General features: G+C 41.4%; 1 protein-coding gene across 2 annotated transcripts in view; it reads right to left on the reverse strand.

Annotated features, from left to right (window-relative positions):
- Positions 1 to 16057, reverse strand: part of hic2 (hypermethylated in cancer 2) — a 25411-nt gene continuing 9354 nt past the window's right edge. Inside the window, exons 2-3 of one of the 2 annotated variants that reach the window (XR_004656821.1) lie at positions 13939 to 15823; positions 1 to 13 (exon numbers count right to left, since the gene is read on the reverse strand). Coding sequence is in view for 1 of the 2 variants with exons in the window: in XM_034872991.1 (XP_034728882.1) it covers positions 14038 to 15765 (1728 nt within the window). In the remaining variant the exon portion in view is untranslated. Of the gene's footprint in view, positions 14 to 8089; positions 15824 to 16057 lie in introns of those variants that run through there. The other variant, XM_034872991.1, reaches the window with a different exon arrangement.

Here is a 16057-nt window from a genome sequence, read left to right on the forward strand (position 1 = left end):
GGAGTGTCTGCCACTGACCTCTTTCCCACAATGCATTGTGCTGGCTTCAGGGCAAAGGGTGTAGCTCAGTGTCACAAGGGACCTTTCCTCCTGCCCTGTAACTGACAGCCATTACCTTTATTCTTTTTCTGTCTTATTCTGTCCCTGGTCTTCTCTTGTCTTCAAACCCATGGAAGGGAGTGAGGGGCAAGATGGAGCAACTAAGACAATCAACAAAGATTCTTTTTAAAGGATTACATGTAAATGAACATAGTTCATTCTGGGGAAAGAGATGAAGACAGAGAAGTAACCAAATAGGGAAGATAATAAAAAAAGCAAATAAATGAAAGAGAAGCAGATCAAATTCTGTCCAATTACAGCAGGAGCTGAGGCGTAAAGTAAAACGGTTAGGAGGGTTTTCAGGAGAGGAGTGGAGAGGAGAGATTGAGGCCAAGGGATGTAAAGTCTGAAAGCTGAAAAAAGGATGGGATTGTAAAAAGTGATGGAGATAAAAGGTGACACAGGAGCAAGAGACAAGAAATTAGATTCTAACTAAATGAGGGGAAAGGGGAATAGGAGTGGGTCACTGACAACCTTCTGTTGACAATGGGCCTGTAACATAAACTTAGCAATGCATGCCACTTAATTTGTAACGAACAAAAGTAGAAGCTGATTTTGAAGAACAAAACTGCATCATGTCATAACTTCAAATGAACTGAAGTGTGTGTGTGTAAAAGTGTGCTATTTCCCCTTTCATTCAACAATGTGCTTGTTATTTGAACATGCGGAGCCTATATTATTTGTACTCCACATCCTCTGGGCCTTTAATGAGGAGAGGCAGAAAGGAAATAAGAGGAATTTCTGTGAAATTGAAACATGTGTCTCTTCACAGACTGACTGGTTGATCTTCTAACAGTGCCAGATCTTCAAAGGCTCCTTCATGCCATCATCGTTACTCCTTTTTAAATATTCAACCCTGGAATGAGATTTTTTTTTAATTCTATTTTCACATGTATTGCTTTGATATTTATGTAGGGTCAGAAAGGACTGGTAATTGGAGCATAAAAGAAGTATTTAAACCAACGCAAGCTAAATCCTCACAATCATGGACAGGGGAAATATGGCTGAAGCCTAATTTGAGCACTTATTGTTTCTTTAAAAAAGATTACAAATGTGACAAACATAAAAGTATTGTACAGTCTTTGCACAGAAGATACAGAGGTGTGATGGAAGATGAAAGAATTTGTGAAACCTTTGAGCTAAATTAGGTGAACAAAATAATTTAATTCAATATTGTCCTTCTATTTTGATTTACAACAAATATTGTTTATTGACGGTATTGGGAATGGAGCTTTAATTAAACCGTCTTTTTGTTGATGTTTTTGCATGCTCTGAATATCTTACTAGAGCCCATATTATTGATACGTTCCTCAGACTCTGTTTAAAACGTATTGCTGACTATTGGTTTAATGAACTGGATCAAATATATAGTGTTTGCCACTGATGCTGGAAAGCTTTACTTTGGCGGCATATATATGTTCTTTTCTAATGCGGGACATCTCCAGGGGCGTTACCTGTGGGAGGTTTCTGTTTATGTTTGATGGGTATTGTGCTGACAAATGATGTTGCGACATCAATCTGGACTGTTTGGTTTATTGTCAGTTAATGTGTCTGAACAGTTCTGTGAGTGATAGGTCCTGTAAATGAGACAGAAAAGAGTATTACATCCAACTTTTACGTAAAATCTATCCTGAATGCATGTCTGTTTTTCAGCTGTTTTGTTTGATGATTTTCTTTTGACATTGTAAAGCACGTAACAAATGTGTCACACTGCATGTAAGCAGCCACCAGTGATTAAATATTTATGTTCTCCACACGAGATTATCTGTGTGTGATTGTGTGTGTTTGTGTGTGTGTGTGTGTGTGTGTGTTTGTGTGTGTGAGAGTGTGAGAGAGAGAGATGAGTGTTTCAGTGTATGCACACTCTGATTAACTCAAAGTCAGCCAGTGAATGATAAATTAGGCAAGTTTTAATTCACTCACCACTAAGGGGAATTACGGTACAATCAACAAACACACACACACACACACACACACACACACGTAAAGCGATAAACAAATTAGTACAAAGGGGAGGAGATTAGAAACCAAATGAGTTTACCCATACGCCATGACGCTGATTACTTTGAGACAAATACCTTTCTCATCATGATATCCTTAAGACTTGATTGTGCTCAATGTCTCATTATAGAGGGCAAATGAATGAGAAAAGGTAGAAAACAGTCAATGACCTCATGTGTAGAGGACATTAATGTGGAGGGGTTGGTCATTTGCTCTAAATGTGGCTTTAATATTAGATTCCTGTTAACTGAATGAAGTATAGCTGCAATTAACACAAGTTTCTATTATCAATAAATTTTCCTTTTAATTAGTTGTTTAGTTGATTAAATGCCATAAGAAATACCCCGGAGCCCAAGGGGCCTTCTTTAACATGCTTTTTTTGTCTGACAAATGGTAAAAAACCCAAACATAGTCATATTTCCAACATAGAAAGGCCACAAATTCTCACATGTGACAAGCTGTGACCAGACAAGTTTTGACAGTTTTTACTTGATAAATGACCTACACGATTATTCAATCATCAAAATTGTTGTTGATTAATTTACCAGTTGATTCATTAACCAACTGATGTTTCAAAGTTCATTCTTGACTTTGGGAAAAAACAGTTGAAGAAACAATACTATCTTAAGGTCTATTTAGGCTCTGTTGGAGCTTTTGATCAAGAACACATGACTATCATCAGAAGATAAGTATTTGGCACTTTAAAATGGTTTTGTCAACTAGTGCTGCTAAAACTCAACTTTCAAGTCATTGTGGACAAAAAGTTCTAAAGTGCTCAGGGATAAATAGGAAAGGATTTTTTTTTAAACAGCTACATGTCTGTGACAACTGGGCAAGATATGTTACTAAGGACATTTGTGACTGTGTCCATAATCACTCCCTATTTACTATGTATATTGCACTATATTTACAGTCTGACATTTAAACTCTGACTATGTGGTGCCCTCAAAAAAGTGGTTTCCATGGTATGTTTGTTCGTTTTGTTCTGCTAACAATTCCACTATGCAACTGTTCAAAATCTCAATTTATATCTCACGGTAGATTAAGGGGAAACTGACCATGTATTATTCTAGTTTTCAAAATAGCACCAAAACATCATAGAATATATCAAATGTTTCAAACTCTTAGGTGGTAAGAGCATCTAGCCTTCTTACATGTCCTTGGATTAGGCCACAAGGAATGCAAAACATTTTACAGCTGACAGAAAAAGTTTAGTGAAAGCCTCGCTGTTTCCTCTAAAAGAAAACAACTGCATCACCTCACCAAACAAAGGACAAAAAAAAATCCAAAACTGCTATTCTGACCGAACAAAAACCAAAAGCAGAGACGTACCATGAAGCAGGTCAGCCAATCTCTCATTCTTATTTAGCTCTGAAAATGGGATAATGATGATAATGAGTATGATTACCGAAATGGACGTCTTGGAGCACAATAATCTAAACTGTCCATCACAAAGAAAAAAAAGGATCTGTGCATTTTTTGTGTGTGCCTGTGTGTTAGCGCTTACAGTACTACTCTGTAAATGAACATTAGCATGCTCTGAAAGGAGCAGGGCCAGGGTTGAAGGGAGCAGGTGAAAATCTCACTTTGAATCATTTCCCCTCCCGGTCCCTGCCATTGTTCCTGTCCTCACACATGGCAAAGGCAGAAAGAAAAGATCCTATTATTCCGGCCCAAGCCTGTTCTCCTCGTTTATCGTTTAAAGAGGGGGAAGAGAGGGGGAATATTCTGATGGAAAGCAGGGTCTCTGTGGCAGCCTAGCAGTTGTGTGCCAGCTGAAAAGACTCCGCGGGCTGAAGCTGTGGCGGTGCCCACCACCTGCTGAGTTCTTTCTCCTTCATCTCTCCCTTCTCTCTCTGCTCTCTTTCTCTGCCTTTCACTGTCAAGCGCTCAGTGACTCAGCAGTCCAGGTTCAATTCAGACTGAGGCCTCATGAAATAAAGAAAAAAAGAAGGGTACAAAGAGAGAAAGAAAAAAGATTAATTTCTTGAGTGGGCGAGTGAAAAGGGGTAAAAGAAGCAGGCAGAGACATAGGTACTGTATTTTGTTGGGCATTGAAATAGAGGCCCAAGCTGCACCTGGCTCTGGATATTAAAGTGATTTTTATGGGTGTTGAGAAGGACAAGGTTTACCTTACTTGCTTGATCTAACCTACAACTTTTAGTTTATATATCTCATGCAAGTCACTCAATCTATGCTTACTTTGGCCTTGTGTTGTTGCCATACCTGCAACACAGACCTTGGACATCCTTCCAATCCTCCATAAACAGACCTGCTGAATTTAAGATCAGGTATTGATTAGACCGGTACGGTCAGGAAAACATCTGTGTGTGTGTGTGTATCCTTCCAATCCTCCATAAACAGACCTGCTGAATTTAAGATCAGGTATTGATTAGACCGGTACGGTCAGGAAAACATCTGTGTGTGTGTGTGTGTGTGTGTGTGTGTATGTGTAAAGAAATAATGAGATAGGGTTAAAGCAAGGTGTTGTCATATATGTGAGCACACTCGCACGGCGAAAATCAATGAAATCCCACACAAACGAAGATATATACATTGCCTGCAGCATTGAACTCTTGTGCCAAGACACGTGTCTTCCCTGTGGGATAGGATTCATTTCACTCCTCCCTGAGGAAAAAGAGAAGGAGGAGGGCACGGTTAACAAAATGACAGAGGGAACGGCCCCACAGGCAGAGACAGGGAGTCAAAAAGATGCAACTATGAAGAAGAGACAAAGTGTTGGAAGCTTGGACGAACAGGACAGAGCTTTGCTTCAGAGGGGAAAGCAGCAGTGAATCAACGTCTCTCTCCTCTGTTCTACCAGGAGAAGCATCTCTCTCTCTCAACGGCTGTGTAGACAACCTGGGGCTCTGAGGTATAAATTCAACACATTGTTAATAATTGATGTGCATCAAAACATAGCAGATAAATCTACACATGATCAAAATGCATAAATTCAACTTGTGGGTGATCCACAGAGGGGTTCGTCAATCTGTTTCAAATGCAGCTGGTATATCTTTCCATAATCTTTACAGCAACTTTGGACCAATAGAAAACTTTTTGCATACAGTTTCTGCAGGCATAGCCCTCACTGTCAATAATCGTTTTTACTTCTGATTTAAAATCAACCTAATCACACAACGGATGGAGCTTTTACATAACTATAAAATGTATTTAGTGGTGAAAGCGGCACATCTCTTAAACCTCTAGTCTCCATCTTTATAAAATCCTGTTTTTCCAAGCAGCATTGCTCAAACCAACAGGACATGAATATTTCACTTTGAAGCAAGCATCATATAGTTTAAATTAAGCACTAAAATAAGCTGAGCGGGCAATAATTAGTAGATAAAATATATATCTTTGATACATTTGAATAAATTTCCAGGAAAAGGAGGACAAAAATCAGGACTTTAAAAGGAATAGTTTGGTTGTTTAGGACACTTATTCTTTCTTGCAGAGGGTGAGTTGAGAAGATTGATAGCACTCTTAATGAGAGAGGCACCAATGTATTCATGTAACTGATGGCAAGAAAGCAAGTAAGCGTAGTTCCAAATATATCACACATTTCGTCACACAGAGGTTAAAACAGAGCCAGTGTCCAAGACAAGATCAGAGTTCTTCTGCTTAATATCAGCTTGTAGACAAGAGGGGCATCTGGCATTGGAGATAAAGGTGGGTGTGGGTCGTCTGTGTGTGTGTGTGTGTGTGTTCGTTCCACTTGTAACAGACGCTGTCCCTTTCCTTCGCCCACCATGGGCAGGCCAGGCATCTCTCATCCACATTCCTCAGATAATAGAGGGCCATCCCAGACAAGCAGAGACAAGCCTGGACCCACCTGGGCAGACCCTGGTAAATTCCTCTCATGCTCGCAGACCCACTGGGATAGGAAAAGCCGGGGAGAAGTGGGGGCATTTTAGGAATTTGTCTCTTCACCAGATAAAATCGGAAGCAGCATTTTGTGTTTGTTCTTGAGAAGCCAAAACAGCACTCAACATGAATGACCCCCAGCAGGCAAAGAGGCACTCCAGGTCTTTGCTGTGGGTAATGTCCACCCTGTACCGACCCACCCACCTACCTACCCGCCCCCCGCCACTCTTACCATTGTGTTTACTTGGCGCTGATGTTAGGGGAGAGAGGGGCTCGGGTGGGGGAGGGCAGGGTTGTGCTACCAACACATTGTTTCTCAACGGCCCCCATTCAGGGTCATTTAGCATGTGACACCTCTAGGGGCACAGCGCATTACTAATGGCACAGAAAAGCAATAGATGTGCCAGCTCCCTACACCCTGATCTGAGCCAGAATGGTGAGAAATAAGGCAAGGGAGATAAGAGGGAAGAAAGTTGGATGGCACAGGGAAGGCAAAACTATTGTCACAATATTAGGGACAATATCACAAAAGAAGAAACACATAATGGATGTATTGCAGGGGAAAAAATCCAACGTTAAGCAGACCTAAAGGTTGAAAAAGCTCATCTACATGCCTAAGGAGGGTGTGTGCATGTGTGATCTATACAAGTTCCTGCATGGGCAAAAAGACAAGGATGAGAAAGAGACACTGGGGGAGGGGGCTCTAGAAGGGCTGAAGAAGGCACAGTGTTTACCACAGTCGGGTCTGTCCTAACTACAGTAGGTGGAGATGAAAGTAAAAACAATACAGTTAGGTAAAGCTCATCATGATACATTGTCATTAGAATTTGTTTAATCTTAAAAGGAATAGTTTGAAATTTTGGAAAATCCATTTATTTGTTCTAATACTGAGCATTAGATGAGAAGGTTAATACAATTTGCCTGTTAATTATGAAGCATGAAGACTGGAAGCAGGGCGACTGCTGCGATGACTGCAGTGTAGAAGTCATGAAAGAACATTAATTGTTTTGTCATGTGGTATTTGTTTCTAAACCTGTACCTCTCCTCATAGGTACATGTTTGAATGTTGCATTTAAACGTATTTCAGTCAAAGACCCTCGTGTCAAAGAATTTAGCATACATTGCAAGTTATTTTAAAGTTAGATTTGGCAGAAAAGACTCTGCTGTTTGAGGGAGCTCTCTGTCAGAATCTCAACAGCAACAAGGATCCTGCAGAGAGCTAATCCTCAAACGCTCAAGATACAGTGTCAGATACAAAACTGTATATAAACACAAGCTTAGCAACATAATACCAAAGCTTCAATGACACGACAGAGGGAGTTGTGCAAGAATTAGCGCTGGGATTAGAGAATCTTTAGACAGTTTACCAAGGCCCTAAAACATTTGATTGGATAACACTGGTCATCTGCGAGCAAGCATATGATCCATCAATAAGCTAATGACGTGACAGCTGATGTGAGCAGAACTTCAGTGGTCTGCATGATGAGTTTTTTTATTTCTCTTCTCTACTGTTTTAAGTGCACCTTACTAAATGTCACTGGGGGTATTCTTGTGACCACTGGTGCAGATTCCCTGTGTTTGGCTCATTTCAAGAAGACTTTTGCCTTTGCAGTTTTACACTTTTGCAATGTTCGGGACTGGTCAAACATTTGCAATTGAGGGATTAGATATTGTTCATTTCACAAAATGTACTGACAAATTCAGCTGTGATTTGTCAGTCATACAAAAGCTCAGAAAAATCATTTGTATACGAGTTGTCAAGGCATCATGAGGCAACTTATTGGAGGTACAAAAAGGCCAGAAAGTCAGTCACTGCATAACTGGAGAACCAGTGGCAAGCATTTCAATTTAGCTATGTGGCAATAGGAAACAGCTCAAGAATTCTTGTATCTATAGTCTATGAAAAAATTGCCAACAGGATTTTACTTCACAGGAATAAAAAAAAAAAAAGTACATAGAATGGCAAACTGCACAGGGTAGCAATACCTGAAATGAGACAGGACATGTTACCTGTGAGTGGGAAGACAATACCTATTAGATATTATCTACAACCAGATCACTTACATGACAGAATGAGACTTGTTCTCGAGAGACACAAAACAAAGAAAAGTCAAAAGCAGTCTTGGTTTTCAATCAAGCTTTTAATGAAAAGATCATAAAATAACAGTTTATTTTTTCTCACTGCTGTACATTAAGACTGCAAGGTTGTGAGTGCTGAGGTCAGCTGTATTACACTTTTATGACACTTTGAGTTTGCGAGCCCCATCGCTATGCACGGCGGTGGCTCTGACCTGAATACGAGCTCTCTGAGGAGTGGAGATAAAGAGAGCCCAGCCTGGGTGCTGCCAAAAGCCACGAAAAAGGGTCATAGAATCTCACCTTAAATACTGTTGTGTGCATGTTAGGTTGTGTGTGAAGTCTAGACGGTGGCATCTGTGTTTGCGTGAGTGGAGGTGTATACACATAAATGCCAGCAAAAGTCCACCTGGGTGTGTACACCTTTGCATGTGAAGTGTGTTTGCCAAGTGGGAGGACTTCTCCGCCTTCAATTATTCATCAGCAAAGACCCTAAAGGTCCATTCCAGAGCATCACAGCCTTTGGAACTTGATACATTATTGAGAGGATGTTCCTGAAGAAAACCGACCACAGAGGAAGCTTGATACACTCACTTCATGGGCAGCTCCACTAATCAACTCTATCTCAAGTATTCTATTGTTTTTCTGCACTTAATCATGTCTTTTTATTATTTTAGTGCACATGAAAGTGACACTGTGCTTTTAAAAAACAGATGTACATTAAAAGGTTACTTGTGAAAATATGCTGCTACAAACTCCATGTCAAAAGGATATTTTGGTTAAAGATGGACGGCAAAAAAAAAAAAAAGGAAGGAAAGAAATGCTGAGATGTAATGGCAAGATAGCACTTTTTGTAAACACTGCAAGTTTTGAGGTAATTTGGTGTTTTCTATTTTTCAGTCACTACTCCACAACATCACTGGAGGTACAGTAAATACCGTAAGTGCAGCAGAGCTGAGGATAAAGTCGCATGCGCAGTAACAGAGATTACAGTGGGTCAAAGGGCTAAAGCAGAGGGTCAGCTGTATCTGAGATACAGCAAGGGACAATAAAGCTTAGAAATGCTTCCATAGCACTGGAGGCCATTTTAAAACAGGCTTTGGTTTAGTCTGCCGAGGTAAGAAGGAGCATCTCCATAATAACTGGACAGACCAGCCCCTCTACTATTAAAAATGCCTGGAGAGGATGGTAATAGTAACAACCGTACAACGTGGAACAATAAAACCAAGAAATGAGATGGAAACGTGAATGCTTAGAGCCAAGGACAGTCTCTCAGTTGCGTTTCCTGCATTGTATATTCATTTTTAAAGCTTTTGTAACACTGCATAATGATATGATATTTCAACAAACACACAGGAACAATGATGAGGTAAGAAGAGAAAGACAAAGGGTAAACTGTCAGTTAAATGGGAACTGATATGAGAGTGCCCAGGTCTTCCCAGAGGCTTTGAAAAACATACAAAGTGCACTTAGTAAAGCTATCTCACCCAACGTTTCTAAAATACTCCCGACGTAGAACTAATGGACACTAAAACACATACGTTATGTAAAAGAGAAGGAAGTGGTTTAAGACAAGAAATAGAACATCGTCATAAGAACTAGCGTTCAGCGGAGAGAAGTGTCGATTATGTATATGTTTGTGGTGTGAAGTTTTTTTTTTGTAATTTATTTTTTTATAAATGGCAGTGGAAAGGCAACACCCAGGGAGAGCAAGCTTAAAAAGATACAGTAGCCTCCGTTCTGCGCAGGCAGGTAAGTGTCCTGCCTGTGTCCAAAGACACACACAAGGGTTAAAGTTCAACACCCATGGTGTGCAGTCATTCAGTGAGAACTCAAGACATCACATGGGCAAACAAAAACACCCATAATGAATCACATGAAATAAAAACCCTACAGACTGTCAGGCATAACGGAAAGAAGATATTAAATGCCATAGACCATTTATTTGAGTTGGAAAAAATAAAATCAATTCTCCCACAAAAAGGTTAACTTCACAGATTGTGGTTAATGGCTATGCTTTGTGTCTCATTTTTGATTCTCAGCTTGAAATCCTCTAAACGAAAAAATAAAATAAAAATAAAAAGGGGGTCCTGCCTCCACCTCTGTCTCACACACTGAGCAATTCTTTTGCAGGGGTGAGGGCAGGACCAGAAATAAATACATTCATCACTGACAATAGACATTTGTTAAAAAGAACACTGTCAATAAGTGTTTGCACCAACTTTGTATGAGGCCCGGCCAGCCAGAGGTTTGTGCTGCTTTTACCCACAGAATACAGTTTAAAAAAATAAAAATAAAAAAAACTTTCAAGACATCATAAAAGCAGAAAAAACAACAATAACATTCACAGTTAAGACTACCAGATAATCCTGTTTACATGCATTGAACAAATCAAAGCTACATTGTCCAGATAAGTTTCGAGAACCCCCAGCATAAGAGATGTACCATGTTGCTAAACCACCCAAACCATTCAAGCATCACCCACCCACTCCTACACAGTATGAGACCCAAGCAGCAGAGGTAGTCCTCAAATACATTTGGGTAAACACAGAGACACAAAATTGAGCTAAGGACCCTGCCTAACAATGCCTTTTGATTAATATGTCAAGGATGCACTGTCCACCCCCATCGCTGCGGTCCCATCTGAAGAAGGGCCAGAGGGCAGGGAGCGTGGGGCGCAGGGTCACCCTAAAGCCAGCTGGCAGAGAGAGGGGGGTGCCCCTAAACCACACACGCCTCCCATGAATTGAATATGCAGCAGTTCACCCCATGTTTGACGCCCCTGCCTATGTTTTGGCAGCAACCTCTGCGGAAAAGCATCCTTTTAAAAAATACACACAAAATCACCTCTCTGACTGGCCGAGCCTCGACTGAGGTCTGTAAAACTGTAAAAGTTTATGTAAACAATGAGATAAATACATGTTTCTTTTTAGAGCCACACATGGTTCCATAATCATTCAAATGTGCTTTGGTTTAAAAAATAGTTTGTGGATTTGGGTATGAGCTTTTTTTTCTTCTTCTTCTTCTTCTTCTTAGTTCTTTGTACAACTTTGCAACTATTTCTGAACAAACTGTGTTACTAACTTAAATGTAGACTTATTTCGAGCTGCCTTGCCTTTGTCAAGGCTCTTTGTGTTAGTTGAAAAAGTACCCCCGTTTTTCTTAAATATGAAACTAGTGTTTTGCTTTTCCCATGATTAAAATACAGAGAAATTGATACAATACTATGTCTTACAAATGTAGCTGAGAGTCTGCATTCACAGATGCAAAACAATCCCTGAAGTATTTGAATAGTAGTAGTACTAGTAGTAGTAGTAGTAGTAGTAGTAGTAGTAAGAGTAGTTGTGTGGTCACAGTTGGAGTTTGTAGTTTCTATTCTTCGTTATGTCAAACAAGCAAGCATTCAAATGCAGCTAAGATGGCTAGAAAAACACCTTTTGCATGACAGACATTATGCTGTACTGCAGTAAGTGCCGACAAGTACAATAACGTTTGAAGGCAATGCATTGTGGACTCCCTCTTAAGCTAGAAGAGGTCACAAGCAACAGTGGATCAGGTGATAAATAACATATTTGTGGTTGGGGAGTGGGGAGTGTGAAAAAGTCATAGATGTACCATGCAATCACTTAACAGCAACTGCTTAACAGCAAGACACCAACATCCAACATAACCAAGTAACAACTCTGGGAGTCCAGGACGCAGGTACCTTAAAACGGTAGTGATGTTTGTGTAACTGTAGCTGCATCCCTATGACAAACATTTCACAGATCATAACATGAAGACAAAAGAGGAATACAAAGAAAATCAAGAAGACAGTTAAACCAACATTATAGAGGAATGCCTATACCAAAAACTTGTAGTGAAGGTTCATGCTCCAGAGTGTAACTGTTAAGAGTAGATACACTGGACAGGTTTCAGTGAAACCCACAGGCAACAGATGGGCCATTCCCAACTTTTGGTTGCTTATGAGGTAAAGCTTTTGATATTTATAATAATTTAAAATCATTCTGTGATATAATGGAATACAATCAGAAACAAGAGGATGCCACAGAAGACCAACTTGTTGTCTAACTGTCCAGTGCATCTCTGCTTCTCCCTTCTTATTACAAGTTTTCACAAGTCAAGCAACTTGAACTTCACATTAAAATTCTGATTATAATTCCTATCTTTTTTGTCTTTTTCTTTTTTTTTGGTCTGAACAGAACACATACAATGTCATCAACTCCCGTTTTTAAAGACAGGGAAAATAAAGTGATAGGAACTCTGGACACAAACAGAAAGAAACCAAAAACATGTTCAGTGAACACGTCTTTAAACTTTACCATTTTCGTTAGGTGGTAAAGTTTATATTATACCGGCCCACCAATCAGCACAAGCTTTCCTTGCAAACCAGAAGAACCTTTCTTAGTCTCAGAGTCATTGGCCAAAACTCCATCAAGAGTGGATTTCTTTGTCTGGACTTAGAATATAAATTCATAATTTGTTTATACAGCAAAAAGAAATCAAAAGTGAAATAATTTAGTATGCTATATATCTTAAGTACATCTTTTTAAAAACTTTGGTTATGAACTTGTCTAGCAAGGTTAGTTACCTCTGTTCTCCTCTTAACATTCATAAGATCTTTGGAACACTATACATCTACACTAACTAAACACTTTTTGCTCAAGGCAGGAAGCTACAGTACACTTTGAGGTGGAGCCACACTTAGCAGGGCGCCCAAAAAGCTATATTTGACAAGTAAAAACAACAGCTAAAAACAATATTGTGTAAAATGAGCATTAAAAACCTGTGTTGAGAGATGGGCAGGTTAAAGCATTAGGTGAAACGTTACCATAATCTACACACTTTTTACAATTAATTACATAGGAACTTTCAACTAATCAACATAGAGTTCGTAAGAGTAATCAGAGGTAGCGAGGTCACAAGTCTATATAAATAGACTTTTTTTTTCTGAGGGGAGGAAACTATACAGAAAACAACAAAAAAACGTACCCACTGAAAATAATGTTCAGTCGGAAATACCCTCTCCTTACCCCACTAGAATACACCCACCCCATCCCAACCAAAATCCCTCCCCTCCACAAGAAAAATCCCAGACTTCCCAGTTTAAACATTCACTGAAAGATTAGAAGTTCCTTACTTTTAAGTAAATCAAGTACCTCAAAGGGGTTAATCTTTCCAACCAGGATTCACTCCTGGGAGCACTAGCAGGCAAAACCAAAAACAATGAAAATGCTCTCTATATTACTGTGAACAGCTGTAGAGAGAACTTTGTGTATTTGTGGTCTGAAAAACTAAAACTAAACTTGATCCAATGTCATCCCACCATTTCTTTCAGGACCTTTAGTTAAAGCATGGAGATGGTCCCAAACCCCCTTACCCCTCCTCTTACATACAGATCCCCATCACCAATATAGCAAAGGACATAAAGCTGTCATGGTAAAAATAATCTTTTTGCTGAATTATTGCCAGTATTGTTTACACGGGTTTTTGGTCAAAATAGCACTGGAGTACAGAGGGGACTCTTAAGTTAATCAGTTTGATGATCAATCTGAAAAACTCAAAGACTCAATGCTCATAGGTAGAAGAGAGAAAGGCTGCTGAGGGGTATGCAGTGAGGGGCCTTGACTTTATATTGGTAGCCACATTCACATTTTACAGACTTGCAATGCAGACCAGAAGTCATGCCACTCTACCATGGCTTTGTGACTTTGGAGAGAGACAGGAGTAATTGTCCCTCTAGAACTCCTGAGAGGTGAGCAGACGTCGCGTAATATAAATGATGACCTGATCCTTGCATCATCAAGTTCCCACTGTCACCAAGAGCCCACTGTGGCTAACAGCTACATCATTCACTTAGCCAGGGCATTGTAAACTGGAATTAGTATGAGGAACTGTGTGTGTCTGCATGTGCGTTTCTTTGCTGTTGAGATGGAAAGGTAGAGAAATGTTTCTTTTTTTTCTATTCCCAGAGTTCTTTGGCTTGATGCATTTCTAAGTGGGTGAGGTGTGCATTCTCAGGTGACTGATGAGGTTGCGCTGCTGGGTAAACTTCCCCCCACATAGCTGGCATTCATACGGCTTCTCTCCAGAGTGGACACGCATGTGCTCTGTCAGGCGGTACTGGCGCGTGAAGCGCATGCCACACTCTTCACATGCAAACGGCTTGAGGCCAAGGTGGCTGCGCATGTGGCGTGTCATGGTGCCCCTCTGGGTGAACATTTTGCCACAGATGTTGCAGGGGAAGGGCCTGGTCAGCCAATGGCTCTTTTCATGTTGTCTCAGAGTTGCCGGGTCTTTGTAGCTCTTACTGCAGACTGTACACTTGAACGGACGCGTTTCAGAGCCAAAGTTGGAGGGACCCACAGGGGCAGAGAGGTCCTCTGCCTCCTCCTCATCTTCCTCTTTCACAAAGGTCCCTCCCTCCTCTTTGATGTAGAGCTCATCCTCATTGTGTGTCTCCACATGAGCATTGAGCTGCTCAGAACTGGGGAAACCCTTCCCACAGGGAATGCACACATAGAGGTTGTCTCCAAATGCTGGCTCAAAACCTTCCTGCCGGTACACGTAGTTGGCGCTGTGGTGTCCCCCTCCGGTTCCTCCTCCACCTCCTGCACTCTCGCCGTCACTTTGCCCACTCTCATCAGTGTGGTCCTGGCCATTCTCTCCTCCTTCTTCCTCCTCTTTGCACTGGAAGGACTGGTCAGAAGAGCGGCCATCTTTAGGACCCACAATCACCCCATTAGCCAACGGCCTTTCATGATCTTCAGACTTCAACCCTGACGCCTCTTTCTTGGGCCATTCGTTCTTGCGAGCCCCCTGCCGGGTTTTCTTCTGGGGTGGGGGGCCATCAGGCTGGATTTGGGTTTCCTCTGAAGCTTTAGCAGAGGAGTTGAGCTCCATGATCTCAGAGCCACAGGTGTCCACACCTGGTAGGGTGGTAGAGGAGTCATCCAGTGAGGCACTGTTGGTTGTAGATACTGAGGCAGATTGAGGGGACTCTTGGGAGTTGCTGTGTGGGCTGAGGGCATCCGTGGCTGTGCCCACAGAGGGAGGGCTTTTCTTGGACAGGTCTAATCCAAGGTCGGGTTCCCCAGCACTTCCTCCACTGCTGAGGTTACCGTTACTACTGCCATTGCCCCCATTCCCATTCCTCCCAGAGCTGCCAACAAACATTTCATCGTCTGAAAGCTTGTCCCGAAGGCCTTCATCTGGCTGTGGTTGGTCGGCATCAGAGGGGGTCGGAGGATAGTGGTTTTTGGGGCCGGCAGGGGTTGAAGTCGAAAGGCGCTGGTTGTTGAGGCGTAAGCGGCTAAGGGGACCTGGAGTGGAGGGTTTACCTGGGAGGGCTTTCCCACCACTGCGCTTGAGCTTCTTTCTGCACAGAGCAGCGAGGTCATGGAGCTGGAGGTAGCTGGCTGCGGTTAAGAGGGCACTAAAGTTACGCTCATTGCTCTGGTCTGACGAGGACAGGAGCTTCCCAGTGTAGATGAAGTCCAGAACTTGTCTGAATACAGAAGGGTTAACCATCTCTGTGTCAAGGTTAATGAGGTTATCGTGGAGGACCAAAGATTTGAAATAGATGCTGCTTGCAGCCAGGATGTTCTTGTGGGCACGGAAGAGTGCATTCTCCACCACAATGATAACATCACACAGGAAGCCCTTGGCTCTCTGCTGGTTTAGTTGCAGCAGCAGTTGTTTGGCATGATTTGGCAGTTCCATTTCCACCTTCCTTCTTTCCTTCTCTCTCTCTCTCTTCCTACACGAGCACCACCTGAAGCTGAAAAAAAGAAAGAAAATGTTGTTAGTTTCACATTTAAGGCAGACTGGTACCATGATCAATGACAGGCTGTTCCATTCAGTGTGTAAGCTAGAGTAAAGAAATGAAGTAAGAGTGGAGGTCTTTGAGAGAGCGCACAGAATGTTTCCATACTTGAGTTGGCAATGAGAAAAAGCCCAAAAATGTTGACCTGGCAATGTGTTGTACTAGATAGTTGTACCGACAGAGCTGGCG

Source organism: Etheostoma cragini, chromosome 5, assembly GCF_013103735.1.
Source record: "Etheostoma cragini isolate CJK2018 chromosome 5, CSU_Ecrag_1.0, whole genome shotgun sequence".
Classification (NCBI taxonomy): Eukaryota; Metazoa; Chordata; class Actinopteri; order Perciformes; family Percidae; genus Etheostoma; species Etheostoma cragini.